Genomic DNA, 20,490 nt, shown 5'->3' with positions numbered 1-20,490 from the left:
AATAAGACGAAAATAATAGTATAGAAAACTATGTCTATAACAGCCACTCAAATACAACTGCCCTTTGTTTGTTTAACGTCAGTAGCTCCGGGCTACAGATGAGTAGAATTGTCACATCAGCATCTCCCTCTATGCTAATTAATATGTATTACGAATAATTCGTTTTACTTAATTATTAAGTAAATGGAAATAAAACGTGTGTAATAAAAGTGGTAAGAACATAGTTATAAGTGTTCTTACAATACTTTATAAAAAAAATCTACAAATGTTTAGTAAAAAAAGATAAAAGTACCCAGATTTTTAAATTCAATAATAAAATATTTAAGAGATTTCATATTTTAAATATAAAGGAAATGCTTTTTCAAAATTTGAAGATAAAATCTTCAATTGGATATGATTTGTGAACGCATTATTCATAAAATCGGTCAAGTAGAAAAAATGTATTTGTGGCGACGAACAAAAAAAAATGATAATAATAATAAAAAATACATTACAAAATTATCAGCTTTACATTGAGGCATAAGGCTTCCTTTCTTTTGTTTCATAAAACACCAGAACTTTTTCACTAATCTGTTTACAAGAGTTATGAATGTCATATTGCCTCTATGACAACAATAATTAAATAATGAAGGTACAATTTTTTTTTTGTTCGGATGTGTAGTAAACATATTTTTATATGCACCCCCAGTACAAATTTCTAATTGCACCACAGAACTTTCATAATTTCAAGGGTACGTGCCATCGATTAACGTCTGTGTCGGTACATTGGCCAACACAACGGATCGTGAACCATTTAACTACTGTGGTGGTCATAAAAATGCCCAATTGAAATAGGGTGATATGAGTTAGTGCACATGATAATGCACACTAAATACATTATTACGCCAATGGCTATATATGTATGTGTGGTGTATACATAAGAATATTTATTTTGGATTCGAACATGGTGCAATTGGTGTGCGTTGGGTGACTCCGCCGAAAACGGAATTCGCACGCGTTGCGCCATTGCACTGCGGTTATCGCGATCGGCTCAGCAGTACACACGTGTGTCTCTGTCAGTGCACGTGCAAGGCGTCAGTCGTAAAATTGTGCGTCGCGGTTTGTGGTGTCCGTCGTCGTGTTTGTGCGCAAGCGCTACAACAAAGTTCTCACGTGCGTTTGTTGTTGTCGTTGACCTTTGTGTAGTTGCTGTTACGCCGAAGATCATTTGTTTGTTATTGTTTTCGTTTCGTCAACGACCCGCTAATTCCTATCGTCAGGAAATCCGTCAACTTCGCATTATGTTCAGGTAAACTTCTTCAATAATTAAATGCGTTTCGCTGTTAAATCGCACCATAAGAAACGCATGAAAAAAAATTCGGTTTTGAATATCTGAAATATCAAATCTTACTTTTACAAATAATAAACCGGACAACAAGACTTTGTTTTTACAACAAAACAAGATTTTGTTAACAATGAAAAATAGTCGTATAAAAAATTTTTTTTTTTACTATCCGAACGTATTCTTGGCGTTGTGAGCACTAAACTGGTACTTCAGACGAAAAACTTTATTTTGTATGGNAAAAATAGTCGTATAAAAAATTTTTTTTTTTTACTATCCGAACGTATTCTTGGCGTTGTGAGCACTAAACTGGTACTTCAGACGAAAAACTTTATTTTGTATGGTGTCTGAATGAACTAGTTCAAGGTCAGTAATTCGGAATGACATTGATGGTTTGTTTGTGTTTCATACTGTTTCTATTTTATACTACTAGTTTTTAATCAGTATGAAATGTGAACATTATGTTATTAATACATTTTTCTTCTATTAAAATAAGTTGGAGTAAAATTCATGTAAAATATCTACCAGCATAGCTATAATTGTATATAATATGTACAATTAAAATTACACAGCAAAATAGTATTATGCTGTATCGGTCTGGCTCATTTTTGGGCTCCAGCATATAATTTCCAGTTTGTTAAAGGGGGTTAGCTTACCAAACCTATATTAAAAAATGTCTGACCGACACTGATACTACAATTATCGTTAAGTTTATAAAATCGAATTTTTAAAGAGCTATTCAAAAATATTGTATCTGCTTAAAAGTGGTGAAAATACCACCAAGTAGTTTTGTTGCACTTGTATGGCTAAATTGAATAAACATTTCCTTATTACACTTTTATGAGCGACTTAATCCTCGAAATATTTTGATGCTGAGTATTACTCTTGTATACTAATACTTTGACTGACTTAAAACATAATTCCTTAATGTAAAAAAAAAACATTTTTCGAAATCCATAAAAAATAATATTGATACATGTTACCTTGAATCAAACATGCTTTCAAGCTCAAGGGAAATGTATAATTATCCATTTCATCGTTAAAATTAACAGTCTAAGGAGTTGTTAAGAGTGAGTTTTTTTATGACTGTAGGTTATGATGGAAATGTTAACTTGAATACGCGCAGAGATTCCATTATAATAGATGTATAGTTCAAGATTTTTGTCTTGTAAAAAATGCACTTCTTTCTAGCAAAAATGCTTAAATGAAAGAAATTGCATTCAAAATATAGGCATATTTTTAATTAGAGGACATTTATTTTATCGTTGATTTTTAATTAATGACCAATCGCGTGAAACGTCTTAAATTCAAGGGAAATAATTACCATTGTAATAGTTCTATTCACATTTGAATATAAGTTTTTTTTAACAAAATATTTATAAGAATTTATGACATATTTTTACAATGCATCCAGTGGTTTACCCGTGATTTTCATTAGGTAATAACAAAAAACATTTTTTATCTTTTTTAAGATTAATAATTTTCTAACTAAATTATTGATTTTGTACGCTCAATTGGGACTTAACTCCTTTAGCCTTTCGGATACGCCACTGACACATCTCATGTTTTTTTCATGACCTACACCCAGAGAAAAACCTCGATCTATATAATAAATTCATTGTTCAATTTGATAAATATATCATTACTATTGAACCTATGATATATTTATCAATATGATATTTTTTTTTCTTGTCTTGAACAATAATTATTTATAAGAATAGTTATTTTGTTCGTGTTAATAAAAAATTATCATAAACCCTTGATAAAATTTCTCTATCAAAATTGATTGAGGTTTTTCTTTGGGTGTATATTACAGTGTGAAGAATTTGGCTTTATTCGTATTCTTTTTACTACCTTATGTAATTTTTGCCCCTTGCCATAGAAGAATTTCTTTCTGCTAAATGTTATTTTTACTGCTTTAAGAACCCACCAAAAGTATTCTATATATAGATTTATACATTATAATGATTATAATTTATTGAAATTATTTTAATAAACATATTTTTACTATTTCAAGTATAAAACTAATAATGAATCCAGTTCAAATAAAAAAAAAAAGATTAATAAAGTATTTATTAAGTGGAATAAAACTGCATATGGCCAGTTTTCTTTAACCAAGACTGATTAAGTTTTAAATAGGCACAATGTAAATATTTGTTGTATCGGTTAGAAAGTATTTAGGATAAAAAAAACTCACTTTAATGGGAAAAAAACGAGATTGCGTTGAACGAATCACCGAGACAATAATTTTTTTACAGCGAAGTGACGGTTATGTTTACTTTGTAAGTGTTCCATCGCAGACGGATTAATAGAAGTTTTGTTTCTTGTATTTTAAAAAGATTATTGTTAGTGAGCGTTTTAAATAACTTGGTAACTTGCACACAAACATAATAATAGTCAATAGTTCATAGGAAATTATTACCCAAATAAAATGTTTTTTATAGCGCAGCGTGAAAAACATCAGAGTCATTTCGCTTCTATAACATTTATCGTAGATGAAATAAAAATAGAAGCTATATCTGTTGTTTAATAGCCTACAGGTGAGGTTTGGGAGTAACATACACAGAAAAACTTAATGATGACAATACGTTTTGCTGTGTTTCCGTGCACAACGTATAACACTATTAATCAATTGACAGGTGGTGCTTCACTTACTAATCAGTCCGGAACTTCAACATTTCCTATAGGGGAGAATTTTTTTCGAATTAAACTATTCAGTGTAGTTAATAACAGTTCAAGGCTTACTAAAATATGAACTGCTTGTTGGCAATAGTGTCGGAACCAAAAATATTTTCCGAGGGTTTAAGGGATAACATTTAAAAGGTCATCTACTAATAAAATTCAGGAACTATTTATTTAAAGAGGGTTTGAAATTCTCAAAATCCAGTATTGAATTCAAAATTTTTTCAATATTGATCCTAAGCATATGAAGCAAAACAATTTTTTTCTCCTGTATTTACATACTATTATTAGAAAAAATATTTGATGAGTAAAAAAAATCGTTTTCATTTTCGAAAATAGCTATATTATTATTGTCACTCTGGGATAGACAGAAGGGGCTAAAGCTCCCCTGAAGTCTACCTGAATTCAACATTGCCTAAATCTCCTTGTTTACGTAGACTAAAATATAGTCAAGAAGTATTCAAATTAAAATAAAAATTGACTTTTTTTTTTCTTAACATTGGCGTATCTTGGAAAAAGTTCTCTTATGTGATAAATAAATTCCCCCCCCCCTTAAAAATATTTATAACAATATACAGTTTAATTAATATTTGAAGAACTAGGAGAGCTCTTATAGCTCTCCTAGTTGCGCCCATAACACTTTACCAATAAATACTAAAATTGATATATAATAACTTATTTATATTTAAACAGGCAGTATTATAAGATTTAAAAAATGTAGCAAAGTTTTTGCAAAAAACAAAATTTTTGGAGGGACTTATTATATGTAATTTTTTTCTCTAAAATTTTTGAGAGTATATGATATATGATATATGTAGTTTTTCTGAAATTTTGCAGGGACAAAGTCCCTTCTAATCCTTCTCCAATCTGTGCCTACATATATATATATATTTGTTTAGATGTCCTCAAAGTCTCCCTAAGTGTAATCTAAATTATCATTCAACTTCATTAAATTACATGTAACGTAATGATGCAGTTTTGAGTGTACCATGCGAAACTGAGAATTTTAAAAATATTATCTACAACTATATAACGTATCATGTCTATATTTAAATAGGTTAGTACGGAGCCCAAGGTGTTAAGTCATTTCGGTGAAGGTCACAAGTTATTATCCAATACTAACTTTTTTTTTTTTATGCTTTCAATGATATAATTCACTTCTCTGTAAGTTCATGAATTTTTCATAAAACTGAACTAATATCTACGAGTATTACCATGTAAATCGTATTTTAAAAGTTAAATTAAAATAAAAATACTTGTGAATAAAATTGGCATTATTTATGTTGATATTTAAGTGTATTCTTTACAAGGCCTTTAATAATCTTAAGTAAAACTGTATGAAATATTATCGGAAAATATAATAGTATATCAAGATTATTTTTAAGGTGAAACTGAATAGTTATACTCTGGTATACGGTTACATAGTTATTGTTTTATTTCTAATCATATCAAATGTACTCTTTCATAAATTATTGATCCGTTGCTAGTTTAATAGCATTGTGTTTTGAACAGTTTAATCTACAAAACGATAATTTTGTATTAAATATAAATTAATGTATTTATAACTCTTGGGATATGTCGAAAGACAACTGTAGTCTAACGAATTGAAAAACTAATGAATTCTTAAGACCCTTTCACCAGAGTTTCGTGAATTCAAAAATGGTGAAGTCTCTCGGTGAAATGAAGAAGTAGAGGGAGGAGAGGGAAAAGAGTAATCATCTCCACACACTGCCGTCAAACGGTCTCGGGCGAATTACTGCAAGGGTGTGTTGAAGCCAGAGAAACGCACAATACACATGACTCATCGTATCCAACGCGTTCCTCTGCTCTTTATCCCTCACCCTAGTGCGTTTCCTCGTTTTTTTCCAGTACCATCCCTCGTTGGAAATGATTATGTGTATTATGTGAGTATGGTAAAATTCTCTGGACCACCTCCGCTCACTTTATATAAGCGTAACGCTGCCTAAAACGAGTAATTGCCAATTATATCGGTAAAGAATAGAGACACGTTAAAAGCATTACATAGACAGTGAAATAACAATTATGATTATCAATAAAAGTCTTTCTTTACCTTTAAAAAGAACAGTTAATGATTGAAAACGTGGCATCAATCTCAATAAGGAACTTTAAATTTAAAAGACAGTATTTACCTTTATGAACAACTTGTTTATTTTTGTCTACACAAAATATATTTCTAAACGTGTAGTTGCGGTAAAAGATATTTATGAACACAAAGTGCATCCTAAATATACATTTGTTCAGATTTTTAATGAAAAATACAATTTTTAAATAAAAAAATCACTGTAACTAAACACAATAATGGTTTCAACTGTTCTACAACAGTGGACAACAAACAAAAGTAGCTTTTTAAACCTAACTAAAAATATGTTACTCAGTCGGTCATTCATAGAAATATATTATTCACAAATATTATCGTTGTAAACCCCATTTAGGATATGAAGAAGAATCGAACAAATAATTAAACATAATATTTGTTTAACTTTATTCTTTTTTTTTTTATGTCATAATTTATTCTTAGTACTAATTAAAATCCAATTAAAGATGTAATTTCATTTTTGGTCTGATTGAAAAAAAATGTAATCACAATTTTAATTAAAAATCATGTTCAAACTCGTTTCCAGATGTTAAAAAAAATTTATCCATGTCTCCTGTGATGTGTATTTCCATCATTTTTTTTTATCGTTACATTATTAGGAAATCATACAGGAAACTACCGTGGTTCCTCATTTCCTTAAAACTAGTTAACTTTGATGATTACATGTCGATTTCAAATTGACAAGTCAACAAACAAGGAAACGTTTTAATGGATTTCTCTTTTGCTCATCTTCTAGCGGACAAAAATTCCGAGATAGTATGACGAGGTAATTTATGCTTACAGAAAATAAGCATATTTAACGAAATATAAATTTAAAACAGAAAAGAGAATTAATTATTTTGCTTGTATTTGTTAAAATTACATGTTATATTTGTAAACCATTGAGCAACCTAGTTGGCAAACTTACATTTGTTTTGGCTAGCAAATTTGAACAATATGATTTCATGTAAACAAGATCGACCTCGGTCAACATCAAACACAAGAATTTTTCATTTTTTGATTTGTTTTGTTAGTGTGTAGGCGTTAACCTGACCTAATTTTTGCCTGTTGTATAGGCTCGTGGTTTGTTAAAAAAATAATCTCAACAGAGCTACACGTACTAAATAATTTATAAATTATATTGTGTTCAGCAAAATTCTCAAAATTATTATGCCATTATTTATCAGTTACCAGTGGCAGATGTCAAATGATATTTACCTTGGCAAAGTAATGATACCTCATCACGTGATCAGTACATTAGACAGCACCATATAAACGAATCGTGTGGGACAAGGGTTTAAACCTATTAATTTTACATTTTTTCAGGAAAGCATTTTTTAGTCATTAGTCATTAATAAACTTTAATTTCGGACACGCTGGAATTTGCTGTATTGCCATAGTAATTCTAAAGAATTACAATTTGATCGCTAAAGAATTTAGCGATTCTTATTATAACAATAAAGACTTTCTCTATTGTTATAATAACTATGTCGGCCGATTAAATTGTTTGTCTGCAGAAAAACTGAAATAAGCCAAGTGTTTTTTTTACTATAGCCGATGGTTTCATAATCTTGAGAAGATTGTTGCTAGTGTCATTTCTATTTTATACATTTTGAAATTTACACAAAGTATCATTTTCTGGGAAATTTATTATAACGATTTCTCGTTAGCGGTTATGAATACAAATCCCTCAAGGCTATTATGAAAATCCTTTAACTCTTACAAGAAAACTGATTCTTGGTCGTAGTTTGTTACATGAGCATAGTCCATTGTGTTACTTAGAAATGCTTCTATTGTTATTCAAAATTTCAGTTATCAGGGACATTTTTAGAGAATGGCAAATAATGCTCATGTTTTAGGTTCCGTGATTAAAATTTAGCACATGGGTTCTGCAACAGAGTATTTACTATCGTGACCAAGTTTAGTTTATTGAAATAATCACTTAAAACACTAGATTTAAACATATTTAATCATCATTAACGCTAAATATATCATTTAATATCTCATTAGTTAATTGATTTTTTTAAAGATTACTTTACTAATTCACTAATCATTCTATAAAATACTTTCTTATTACATTATACGTCGTTACTTTTGCTATAACATTATATTGCATCTAGCTATTTTAAAATTATACTATGAACATATTTTTAACTACGTTAAAATATTAATCTGGACAATAATTTATTTAATTCAATAATCTAAGTAATAGTCAACTATTAGAATATATAATTCATTTGTTATTTATATATTTGAACACAATTAAGAACATACTATGCATGCACAATATTTTTCATGATTTAATAAAATAAAAAATAAATAAAGCTATTTAAAAATGATAAAAGTTAATTATAGTATTTTAAAATTTAAATTGATTGTGTGCATATTATTGCAATTTAAAATTACATTAAAATGATATTATAACTTAAATGCAATAATGTTCATAATATATAAAGGCACAACTAGAGAGAGCTGGTGCATAGCTTTCCAACGTCGAATTAGCCCCAAAAATTAAAAAAATAAAATACATTGTTATATAAATCTAAGATGGAGGAAAAATTAACTTAGAATTCCCAAAATTTTTTATTATAATTGCGTCTGTGTTATATACACCGATGTATGAATTCCAAGCCAACTGTTTTATATTAAGTTTTCGTGTAATCTTATATACAAGTATGAATAAACTAAAAAACTTTTCCTTTTAAAGAATGTTTATTATGCACGTTTAACCTACTTCTATTTATGCATCTTGAAGTATGTCATTATAACATGAAATTGATAACAATTATGTTTTATTAAATTTTCAATACCTAATTAATCGATTTAAGTTTTAAAAATATTCATAGTAAAATGAAAATAAAATTTCTATTTATAGAAAACTGTATAATAGTGTGCCAAAAATATATGATAATTGCTTACTGTGTTCAGTGTCGACCTAATTATAATAAATCATTTCTGACGGCTCGATTTAAACCACTACTTTATTGCATTCAAATAACAATTAATTATTTTATCATTATTACAGTCGTTCCAGCCAACTTCACAAGCATCTATTCTTATTTTTCAAATAAGAAGTCTAACTTACACAATTAATAATCATAATTTGTAATCTGAATCACCTTTTCATGACAGTTCAATATGGCAAATTTAGTTAATGATACAGTAAATTTTTATTAAAATGAACACTAGATGACTTCTTTGAAGAAACTAAAATTTACTAATTTGTGTTGAAAATGAATTTAAAACATCCATCTATATTATTAATAATTAATTAATAATAAATTGTAAATTGTATTATTTTAATTTAAATATAATGATGGATTAATGGGTGGGTGCCACAAGGCCTAGCTCAAATTTCACTAACCTAGCTGCTTTAATTTTTTAATTTTAATGCATTTTTCTTTCTTTCTTATTTAATCAATACTTTATAAATATTTGAAAAGAACACATACGTTTTCGAAATCCGAGTTATTATTTAAATGACGAGAACTTAATATTTTTGTAGCTTATGGAGTTAACTATTTTTATTATGTAAATAATTTACAGTTAAATAAATTTTATTGTTTTTAAAACTAAAAGTAATAATAAAATATTTTACAGTATTATATATATATATTATAAAAGGAATTAAGAGTGTATTTTTTAATCTAATTTACTTCTATTTCAATTAACCCAAAACACTTTTAATTGCTTAATATTTTGAAAATTACTAAGGAACCAAATATACTATTAATTTTTTTCTTGTTTAAATGTTGCGTAATTAATGATTTGAAAAAAGTAACTACGAATACAGTGATAAAATTATTTGTTTATGTTTATAGATTACTGTTACTTGGCAATTCTTTGTTTTAATTTAATCATTAAGATATTTCTTTAGAGCAAATGCATTTCGCTACAATTAATATTAATGTTATTAAAGATTCGGTTACATAGTTCTAGTTCACTTTAATGCGGTTCACAACTTTTTATTGCATGCAATTTCTTGCTTGGAAAAACGCCATATGTGAAAATAAAGTTGCAATAAAAATATAAACCGAAGTTTGCCACACCCATCGTAAAAATACTATTATTTTCATTAAGTTAAAAATATTATTTTCAACATACTTAATAAGTATATAATGTAACATCTTAAACATTTTGTTTTTGATTACGTCATAAGATAATTAAAATTTTTCACATTTACACTATAGAAACAAAATATTATCAATAAATTAGATATTATTTTATAAGATAAAAACGGATAAAGAATTATTTACTTCTACATAGAAATAGAAAGAAAGTTAATTTAAGTTAATAATTAATATCTAGTAGAGTAGATTTTTTTTATAATTTTAAAAAGAAACACTTTAACATTTTAATATTTAGTCGTTTCTTATTCAAATTTACGTAAAATAATTTTACATCTAAAAATATCATAAAACATTAAACTGTTATTTCTTTCTGTTTGGTAAAAGTAACTTGGAAGTAAGTTTTCGATAAGAATCAACAATTATTTTTAATTAGACTGAAAATATGAATAAGTACTACCTAATTCTAAATTATTAAGTATGAGCGTTTCTTCTATGGGTACTTTTTTTTTTTATGAAAAATGAAACCAAAAAATATCATTGTTTTGTATTCATCTTGACTATATGAATATAAATAGACTGTAACTTATGTACAATTTTTCTCTGAAGCTCTAAAAATTATTCATCATATTCATCTGTATATATCATTCTTATCCTTGATTACGGAGAAAGAATATAATACACTTTTATTCACTTTTTTATATTAATGTTCTACTTAAAATAACCTATCTTGGTAATACTTTTCTTTACTTCAGTTTTACCGTTTTATAATCCTATACAACTTTTTTATCTTTTACTTTAAAAAATTATATTTCTTATTTATATTTAAAAAAAAGTTAAAACTTAAGATAAAAATTTAACATTATGCAACTAAAAAATGACAAAGAATTTGTAAAATATAATCAAAAAATTAGAAAAAAAAATTCTTATAGTGTACTTATAACTTCTGAGCAAATAACTTAATTATATTTAGATACTTTACTTAATTAAAATTATTTTATCACTAAACTTTTACAACAACAATCATTATATATTGTATATACAGAATTTATCATTAAGAATAAGACAATCATTTTCTCAGAAATTATTAAAAATTTTTAATTTTTCAAAAAAAAATATTGTTTGATTCAAAAAACTATCCAATAATAGTAATTATATCAATTTTTTTTCATCCCTTCCTCTGAAGGGATTAAGGTTAATTATTAAGGTAATAAAGGTTATAATATTATAGTAATGTAAAATTAAGGTTTTTTTTATCCTTATAAAAAAAACCTTAACATTAATTTTTTAAATGAAAATACCTTTTATTACTTTGATAATATAATTGAAAAAATTTATAAAAAATTTGTTTTTATAATTTTTTTATCTGATCAACCTTTTTTTTTTAAATTGTTTAAAGATTTAGATTTAAAGTTCATCATTAATTTGATTTTCGTACACCGGAGGCAAAAATAATCTATTTTTCAATGGACCGTAAATTATTTTTATGGTAGCTATCAAAAAAAATTTTTCCATGCTAGTAATTCAACAATGTATGATAATAAACTTAATGAATGATTCTGTATGTATAGAATGAAAAGTAAATAAGAAAAAAGTTTCTATTGTTATCATTATTCGTAAAAATTGACCGGGTTTCTTACTTTTTGGAAAACTGTGTATATACTCAATATTGAGCATGTATACTATACACTTGATATACTTAATGAATTGTTTTTTAAATGTTGAAACTTTTAATACTTCTCACCTAAAATCTTTATGTATAGGCAACTAAATCGACTAGAAATGTATGTATCGATAAGCAACTTGATAGATGGCGTTGTAACAATACAATAATAAAAACTATACAGAAAATATTTTCTGATCAATTTTAAATCAGTCACCTTTATAAATATATATTTTTTTTTTATTAGAAAAATTAAGTTATGATAAAAATATGAATATTAATTTAAATTGTTTTAACAAATATTGAAATTTAATGTTGACTAATTGATTTAATTAATCATTATTAATACTACTACATTTTTAATTCTTTTGTGTGTAAAGAGTTATTTACAGTTCTGTAGACTATTCTCATATTTATTTCTCATTTAATTATTTCTTATTAACTAATTTTTTTAATTTATTCCAAGAATTATGTTCTTTATGTCTGATTCTATCTAATTGGTGAGCAATACCCAAGGAAAAAAAATGAAAACAATGAGTTTATCATAACTTGATGTTACGGTAATATTCAATCAACATCGAAATAATTATGCCCTAACATTCTTTCCCTTCATTGTCATAAGAAACTCCTAATTCGTGATTTAAACAGGTTTCGTGACGTTTCAAAAGGTCGAACAATGAGAAATTATCATAATAATATGTTAAAAATCAATACTATTGAATACTCGATCGATGGCATTTTATAATGATTTGCAAGACGGTAAACATTATTTATACGTCGTAATCTCATTGTTTTCAACAGTTCACCTTGGACTGTCTCGTACTCGTCTACCATCTCAAATCAAAATTTACTGGCATTTTATATTTCTAGAATTTTTCTCTCGGCAACATACTGTATTAAACAGAATAAAGAATTTCACCAGTGCGAATTCCTTTGCAAAGTTTTCACATGATAACTCGTTCATAACAAACACTTTACAAAGTCAATCGTTTTTATTTAAACTACTCAGAGTTATACTGATAAACTATAGTTTATTTGAGACAAAAATTAAAAAGTAATTAATTACATATTTATGTTTTTCAATTTATGAAATAAATTAGATTCTTTCATAAATGTGTGGTTTAATAATTATAAACCCCGATACTCTCACATGGTAAACTAAATACTTTTTCTTTTCATTAGTGAGACAAGTGTATCGTTTTTTACTTAAATTCCAAAAATCTCTTAATATGTGTTAAATAAAGTTGATGGCCGTGTCTATATTTATTAACTATTACATATTAAAATATCGTAGCCCTAATGTTTGTGAACAAGAAAAGTCAATTTATTTTGTTTCCCTTTTAACTATATCCATTTAAGTTAACTATTGATGTCACTCAAGATAAATTACACAATGAACATCGCTTTACTAACTCTTTACATCGATTAAGTCTTTTGTAATTCAACCTTAAATCGAGCCCTTTATCTCATTCTTTTTTTGGTAATCGATTAACTCAAATGCCAGTTTTAGTGACTTATAAGTCATTAAAATTGACAATTTAGACTACAATAATTATACTCAACATTTCATTTTCTATTTACAAAATATAAATTATCTATTTTTATTTGTTTTAAAGTAAACAGTTTATACATTCTGTAAAAAATCCTAAATATCTTCCAAATAATATAAGTAAATATTTAGCACAATTAAATATTACTATAAAGTGGTTTACTAATTACACGTGATTAACACTATTTTTTTGACTAAACATTGTAGATCTCATGACCCAATTTCAAATTTTGTCCACAAAAGACACAGAATCCCGTCAGTTATTCATTTTGTAATCAAAATTGAACTTAGATTGTGTTGAGGTTTGGTATGAGAAATAACAACGAATTCTTTTTCCGAGTAAATAGTCAGTCATTCTTGATTTAAGATTACAGTAACACTTACAAGCTTCTAATATTACGTTTTAATATTTTAATAGCTATCGTCAATCTAAATAACGCCGCCTACATCAAAACGTCAAACGTGTCTATTTAGTAGTAATCGTTTTGTATGCATGTAATGATTTCTCACATCTATCAAAAATTCTACCTGACGATTCTTAACCAGATAGCCACACTTTTAATATATATATCTATCAAATAATACTTTTAACGCCAAAGTAATATTGTAATTTAATATGTATACTTTATATATTTCAACCCTACAGCAGTAGTACTTTACAGGACGTATATCAAAAATATAGAAACTATCTATTATTCTAACTTGGCGGTTAATTAGCGGATAATCGTCATTTTTTAAAATTTTATTTTAATAATTCCAATTTTGTCCAAATCTTGAAAAGAAAACATAATTTTTGCAGGTTTGTTGAGATTGTTAAAATTTTAAACACCAAAAATGTCAACATTTACATTGATCTTATGGGAAATTTTAAACAGTTTTTTTTTTTTTAAACAACACTGCATTTGAGGAGTTCTCTTTAATGATACAACTCAATTGAGTGTTTATTGTTAAATAACGCAAGTTCTAATAAATAATAGTTTTAATAAATTTTATATTGGTTTCTACTATTGAAAATTACTTGATAAGGTTAAAATATTGAGCTACTTAAGTGTAGATATCTCATGAGATAAGTGGAAACGTGTTCCAAAAATAAAAAAAATTTTTGTTTAACCCTAATTGTTCTTAATTAACTCCACCGTGTTGCTTTACTATAGCACGTGCACCTAAACTAATTCGTTTTATTCATATTGGAATCATTCAATGGAAGTTTTCCTATTACAGGATGTCATATTATTGATTGACAAAGCTTCGAACTAAAGTTTGCAATGAGACTAGGCCGAAGATATTTAGAGCTCATGGTTTCCGTCATCAACCCGTCATCGTCGCCGGCGGCTCCTTGTCGTAGCCCGTTGGCACCATTGGCTTCATTTGAATCGCCTGGTTCGGAATTCGACTCTAACAGCACTAGATCTGAGAAGATCTGCCCGTTCCGTGAATTTATTTTAAGCGATGTAAGTAAATTCTTGTCAGAAAGAGACACAATCATAATGGTATAATATTGTATATTTTCTTTTTTTTTTTAGAAATGGAGACAGTTATTTGACAAGGTAAGGCGAACCTTTTGCACGTTTCACACTTTGTTGTTTTTATTAACCGTTAACTTTTAACAGTATGATCCCGAAGGTTTTGGAGAGATCCCGTGGAATGATTTCTTAGTTTTACTCAACACACCCGAGTTTGTTCAATTAATTTCCCAAGAGAAACGGGAGATGTTCATTGAACGATACCGGCAATCGAACAAGACGGCCATCACTTTCCAGGACTTTGTCAACCTGGTAAGTTTATGACGTATTTAGTAACTATACGTGCTTCTGGAGGAGGTGTGATCACTTGTAATAATAACACAGTACTCCGAGAAACCGCCACCGCGTTACATACTGTGGACCGTACGCCGTTCACACGAGACGACAAAGACTTGAGGATATCGACGCCGGCGGTGGGACATTAGGTTATTATTATTATTTCCTCCATTAATTCTTTCCATTACACGTCATCGTTTTCGTGACAACATGTTATGACTCTGTGGACGCGGCTCGTCGTCATATACTACGACTACTACGCTGCGACTGTCGTCCCTATAATATATTTATATATATTTGATTGTGCGTACCTCCAACGCACATTCAATTAGGATCTTCTACCGTCTAACGATAATCACCTCTTCGGCGAGTAATGAATGTGATTCGGCGGCAAAGAGACCGCCACCACCACCACCATCACCACCGCCGGCTTGTTGCTGTGTTTATAATAACTTCACATTGGGTATACACAACGATATAATAATATGTGAGAAACAGACGTTATTATCGGATACGTCGGCCGATTTAGATGTTATTATTACTCAGCGGTGACGGTGACGGCAATAGTCGAAAATCACCTAAACAATACTGCTCCTATAATAATAATAACTACCTAGTTTTTTTTTTATTATACTTAACAAATTTTTTTTCTTAGTTCTTCGCCGGCGGCCTCCGCCTCTGAGTTTACATGACAACATTTTTAACCGGATAAATTACTAGGGGCCACACAAATGTAAACATAAATCAACTCTAACCCGATATACATTATATTCTAATAATAATAAAAAATGTAAACGTGGAAAAACATTAACTCGGACAATGACAGCAATAATAACATGTTTTGGTGTTGATACGGAGATGAAAAAGAAACGGTATTACTTTATGATGCTTATTTGTGACCAGATTTTTTTTATTCCATCCTATACGGCTTTGGTATTTTGAATTACTCAAGACAGACGTTTGAAATGTTAAAAATATCGTTGATTGCGGTTTATTAAAAAATAACAATAAGTGATTTTTCTTTCGTTTGTTTGCTATTTATGGTTTCTACAATTGAAAGTATATATAATTAATTGTTTTAACAATGTATTAATTTATATTCAAGCGTGGTCTTTATATTTAATTAATGGGTTAACAAGAGTAATAAACAAATAATGAACGATCGGTTAACCAGAAGAGAAGACGGTCTACAAGGTTCATCAAATGAAAATAAATCGGTGAGAACCAGTGTGTTATACCGACAGTGTATCATTAACAAGATAATACACTTATTAAAATCAATAACGTATTTTCAAGTGCACTTCATTATTCACATACCAACAACAACAATGTGTGATGAAACGACTCTTAACTCATAAGTATTTATTTCTGAGGAATACAAACAAATTTATACAATTATTTTATTAAATATTTGATACTCTTTTCGAAAAAACAGACATTTTTGAGTTCCTTTTTGATCAGTATTTTTTTTATAATGAGTATTTCAGAATAATACTTCAACTGTAGCCACATTTGTTACAATTACCATGATTTTCAAGTTTATTACACTTGACAATTCTTCTTGCTTATACAAATAAGTAGCGATTGAATTTAATTTCCTTCTATATGTTTCACAAAAAAAAACTTAAAATTTTTCTTAGTATACTTAATTATTTTTTCTAATTACTTACTGCGTCGTTTTTTTTTTTGAAAACATTTGTAAGTCAGTAATGAAGAAATAAAAAGTTCAAACTTTATCGAAATTAATCATCATAAATAATAACAAAAATTTTTATTCCAGTAAAAACTAAGTAATTTAAAAATAATAATGTAGCAGGTGTTTTTATTTAAAATTACTTCTTTCGATATCATAACTTTGTTTCTAAATAAAATGAAACGGAAAATCGCGAAAAAAATAATTTCTAGCTGTATACTAAAATTATATACTATTTTACCAAAACATATTGTTCTGTTGTGATAAAAACGTATACAATATCAAAGGGTTTTTATATCTCGTATTATAATTATATTTTGTTCCGTTACTAATGTGATATTCATTATAATCGATACATTGTCGAACAAATTTTGCATACCTTAATTAAAAATAATACTGTACGTCGGAAAGTAACTTTATGATGATTGCAATATATGTGACATATGCATGGATGGTATGCCACCTACAGACAACATGTAAATGCGCGCATTTACATTAAACATTCGCAAAAAAATTAAATTCAAATGATTTTATAACAAAAGGCCTGAGGTAAAAATCAAACTATGCGAATAAATACTTTAGCGGGTCCAAGTTAAATCACAAACGTTTCTAACGCTTGCATTTCTTGGAGATTGGTGCATCATAGTCAATTTAAGTTTATTAACTTCAATATTATTCGACGATCGGTCAAATTTATAAGTCAAAACCTAATTCTTAACGAAACAGCGCCCCTAAAAGAAAATCGCTATAATTTCACCAGTCCTATTCCAACATATACTGTTAGTGCTCAAGAAAAGAATCCTCTGTACTTTATTTGAAATAACATCTTCAATAATTCGGCCATCTTATGTCAAATTAATTTTCACCTACTTATTCATTCGTGAACAAAGTGTACTGAAAATTTCATGTTATATACAGGGTGGTTCTTTTATCGTTGAACACTTAATTATTCGAAAAATACATACAATATTGAAGAACATTTTACGTTAATATCTTTTAGTTGTGCGTTTTCGTTAGTTCATGAATCATAAAGTGGTTCTTATGTTTATCCCTTATGAGTGTGTCAAATATTTTTTTTTCAAATGGTAACATACATAATACACTAGCTTAGTTATTAGTTAATGATCTAATTAGGAAAATGACTGGTTAATAACAACTTTTGAAGTTAGAAGAGAAGTTATTAATAATTTAAAGTATTGACTGGAGGTAGGTATGAGTGCTGCTGTTTTTATCGCTAGACATTTCATGGACTCATTCTTTTCATTTAGGAGGTATAAAACTATAACTCGTAAAATACTGATCCAAAAGTTGTTTTTGTCCCTTATGACTTACAAAGAGAGTTAACTTAAATTTTTCAAATGGCGACTTACATAATTAACTAGCTCACAAAATAGGAAATTGTCTAATTAAGAAAGTGTCGGGTTGATATAAACTTTAAGATCAGTACTTCATAAGTTATGACTACTTTAAAATATAGACTAGGGAAAAGCACAGGTATGACTGTTTATAGCATTAGATATTTCTTGGCCACACTCCTACTACCGTCCTTGTATAAATATATTAATAAATTTCAAAGTTTGGTCCGAAAGTTGTTACCGATCCGTCATTTTCTTAATTAGATAATTTTCTATTTTATAAGTTAAATAAATATTTATTTTACCATTAAAAATAAATAAATTGAATACCTATAAGTTATAAGGAACAATACTAATTAGTAATTATAGCAGATAAATAAAAAAATATATGTAACTTAATAAAATCAACATTTTTTTTTCAAAACTGAATTTATTTTGCGAGTAATTGAGTGATTCTTGACAAGCGGATCGCTCTGTATACATTCTAATCTGATGGAAATTAATCTTAAGATTTCCACGAATTTAGTACTTGTTAGGTGTATTTTCATTTCATGCACATTAAGTACACAGCTAACTATATAATAAACATTTCCGTTCATCGACCAAGTAGACATCGACCACCCAACTATAATGAAACGTCGACGTATAGTCCAGGTGTTGTCGAGTATTACAAACTGCAGTTTCTTTTCAAAGTTGGGGTAGGTGACTCGTCATTGAAATATATTACATCTGTGCAATATGTTGTATTGTTGGCAAATACCGTATGACGTATAAATAAATTATAATTTTCATTTTAAATTTACCTCTCGTCTTGACGTCGACGACATAAATTTGAAAATACACTTTTGTAGTAAAATATTACACGCAGTAATATTTTGCTCTCGAACATCTTTTACATCTCTCACTAGACTCGGCGAGAAACAATTGGGAATCAACACCTCAAAATTACGAAAAAAATAAAATAAATAAATTTAGTGACAATGAATAAGTGAAATAAGATTTGAAATCGTTTGACCAGTGTTTTTATGTATTTTTTTTTTATCTAAGATCTGAGTAAGTTTGTTAACTACACACCTCTATTCTAGATGGGAAATGTCAGAATCGAAAGTGCTACTTCAGATGTTACTGCTTACTCTATTCACTGTAAGAATAATGAATTTAAGTAACAAATTAACAGCTTAGAAACGGTTCGCCCTCGTCTAATTTTCTGTGTTATAATTGTACACGTATCAAACGGCGCGTACAGACATTACAATAATATTGGGTATGTCTATGACACGACTTCGGTGTCGGCAATGATTACAGTTTTTTTACGGTCGCGGTTAAACGATATTTACGATTCTTTCGATACGGTCTCTGCCGCCGCCGCCGGTGTCGATGGGAAAAAAATAAGTAGAAAGCAAAGTACGTCTTATACACATTTAAAAAATGTACGTTATATCCCAGTTTACACAAATAAAAAAACATAATATAAGAACAAAAACCTTACGTACGTGCATTGGAAGGGCAACTCGACCAAGAGAGCGCACCCACGCTATGTAATGTTGTCGTCGCATTAATTTATCCACAAAGGTCTTCTTTAATTTTTGCTCCTGTGACGTTACACGTTATACGCGTTGATTTATGGCTACGTGGAATGTATACATTAGGAACAGAGATGACTATCTGAAATGGCTCGGTACATTACGTTTGCATGTAAAAAACGTTGCACGTTGGAACTGTTGCTCTACAAGACTATGGCCGACAAGTCAAAACATCCATACATAGATGCTTATAATTCAAAATACGGTTTTAAAGTAAACCTTGTAGAAAATTCTATTCATATATTTACCTAAGACTGTTCTCAGACATTTTGCTGAAAAATTCGAACAAAAACGAGCTATAAATAAAACAAGCGGTTTTTGAAAAAAAAAAAGGCTGATATGTTTAGTTTTCCCATTGAGACAATTTAATATATAAATTAAAATTATTCGTTTAAAATGATTTTTAACTATGGTTTAACTTGTTTACATATCTCTTTTCAACACTAAAAAATGTAGTTACTAGTTTTATAGGTGAATCTGGACTTATAAAAGTAGAAATTACATTTTTTTGTATTGTTTTAAGAAATTATGACAATATTGTTATTTTTTTTTTGAAAGTCTGAATTTTGCACTAATACCGGGGGCGTACTTATGGAAGAGCGCCAAATTTTTAGCCTAAAAAAAAAGTTGCAATTAGAAGGATTTTGAGCAAAATAAAAATACATAGGTTATCAAAAATAATA

The 20,490-nt window shown here is 28.2% G+C and overlaps 1 protein-coding gene across 1 annotated transcript in view; it reads left to right on the top strand.

Annotated features, from left to right (window-relative positions):
- Positions 1 to 1,063: 1,063 nt before the first annotated feature.
- Positions 1,064 to 20,490, top strand: part of LOC126895580 (protein rhomboid) — a 69,238-nt gene continuing 49,811 nt past the window's right edge. The window contains exons 1-4 of the mRNA XM_050667600.1: positions 1,064 to 1,288; positions 14,599 to 14,828; positions 14,901 to 14,924; positions 14,988 to 15,152. Of these exons, the coding sequence (XP_050523557.1) occupies positions 14,643 to 14,828; positions 14,901 to 14,924; positions 14,988 to 15,152 (375 nt within the window). The 5' untranslated portion in view covers positions 1,064 to 1,288; positions 14,599 to 14,642. The remainder of the gene's footprint in view (positions 1,289 to 14,598; positions 14,829 to 14,900; positions 14,925 to 14,987; positions 15,153 to 20,490) is intronic.

The sequence above is a fragment of the Daktulosphaira vitifoliae genome, unplaced genomic scaffold (genome assembly GCF_025091365.1).
Source record: "Daktulosphaira vitifoliae isolate Bord-2020 unplaced genomic scaffold, ASM2509136v1 Scaffold_1, whole genome shotgun sequence".
Lineage (NCBI taxonomy): Eukaryota > Metazoa > Arthropoda > Insecta > Hemiptera > Phylloxeridae > Daktulosphaira > Daktulosphaira vitifoliae.
Note: the sequence above shows the minus strand (reverse complement) of the source record. Positions and strands in the feature narration are given on the sequence as shown.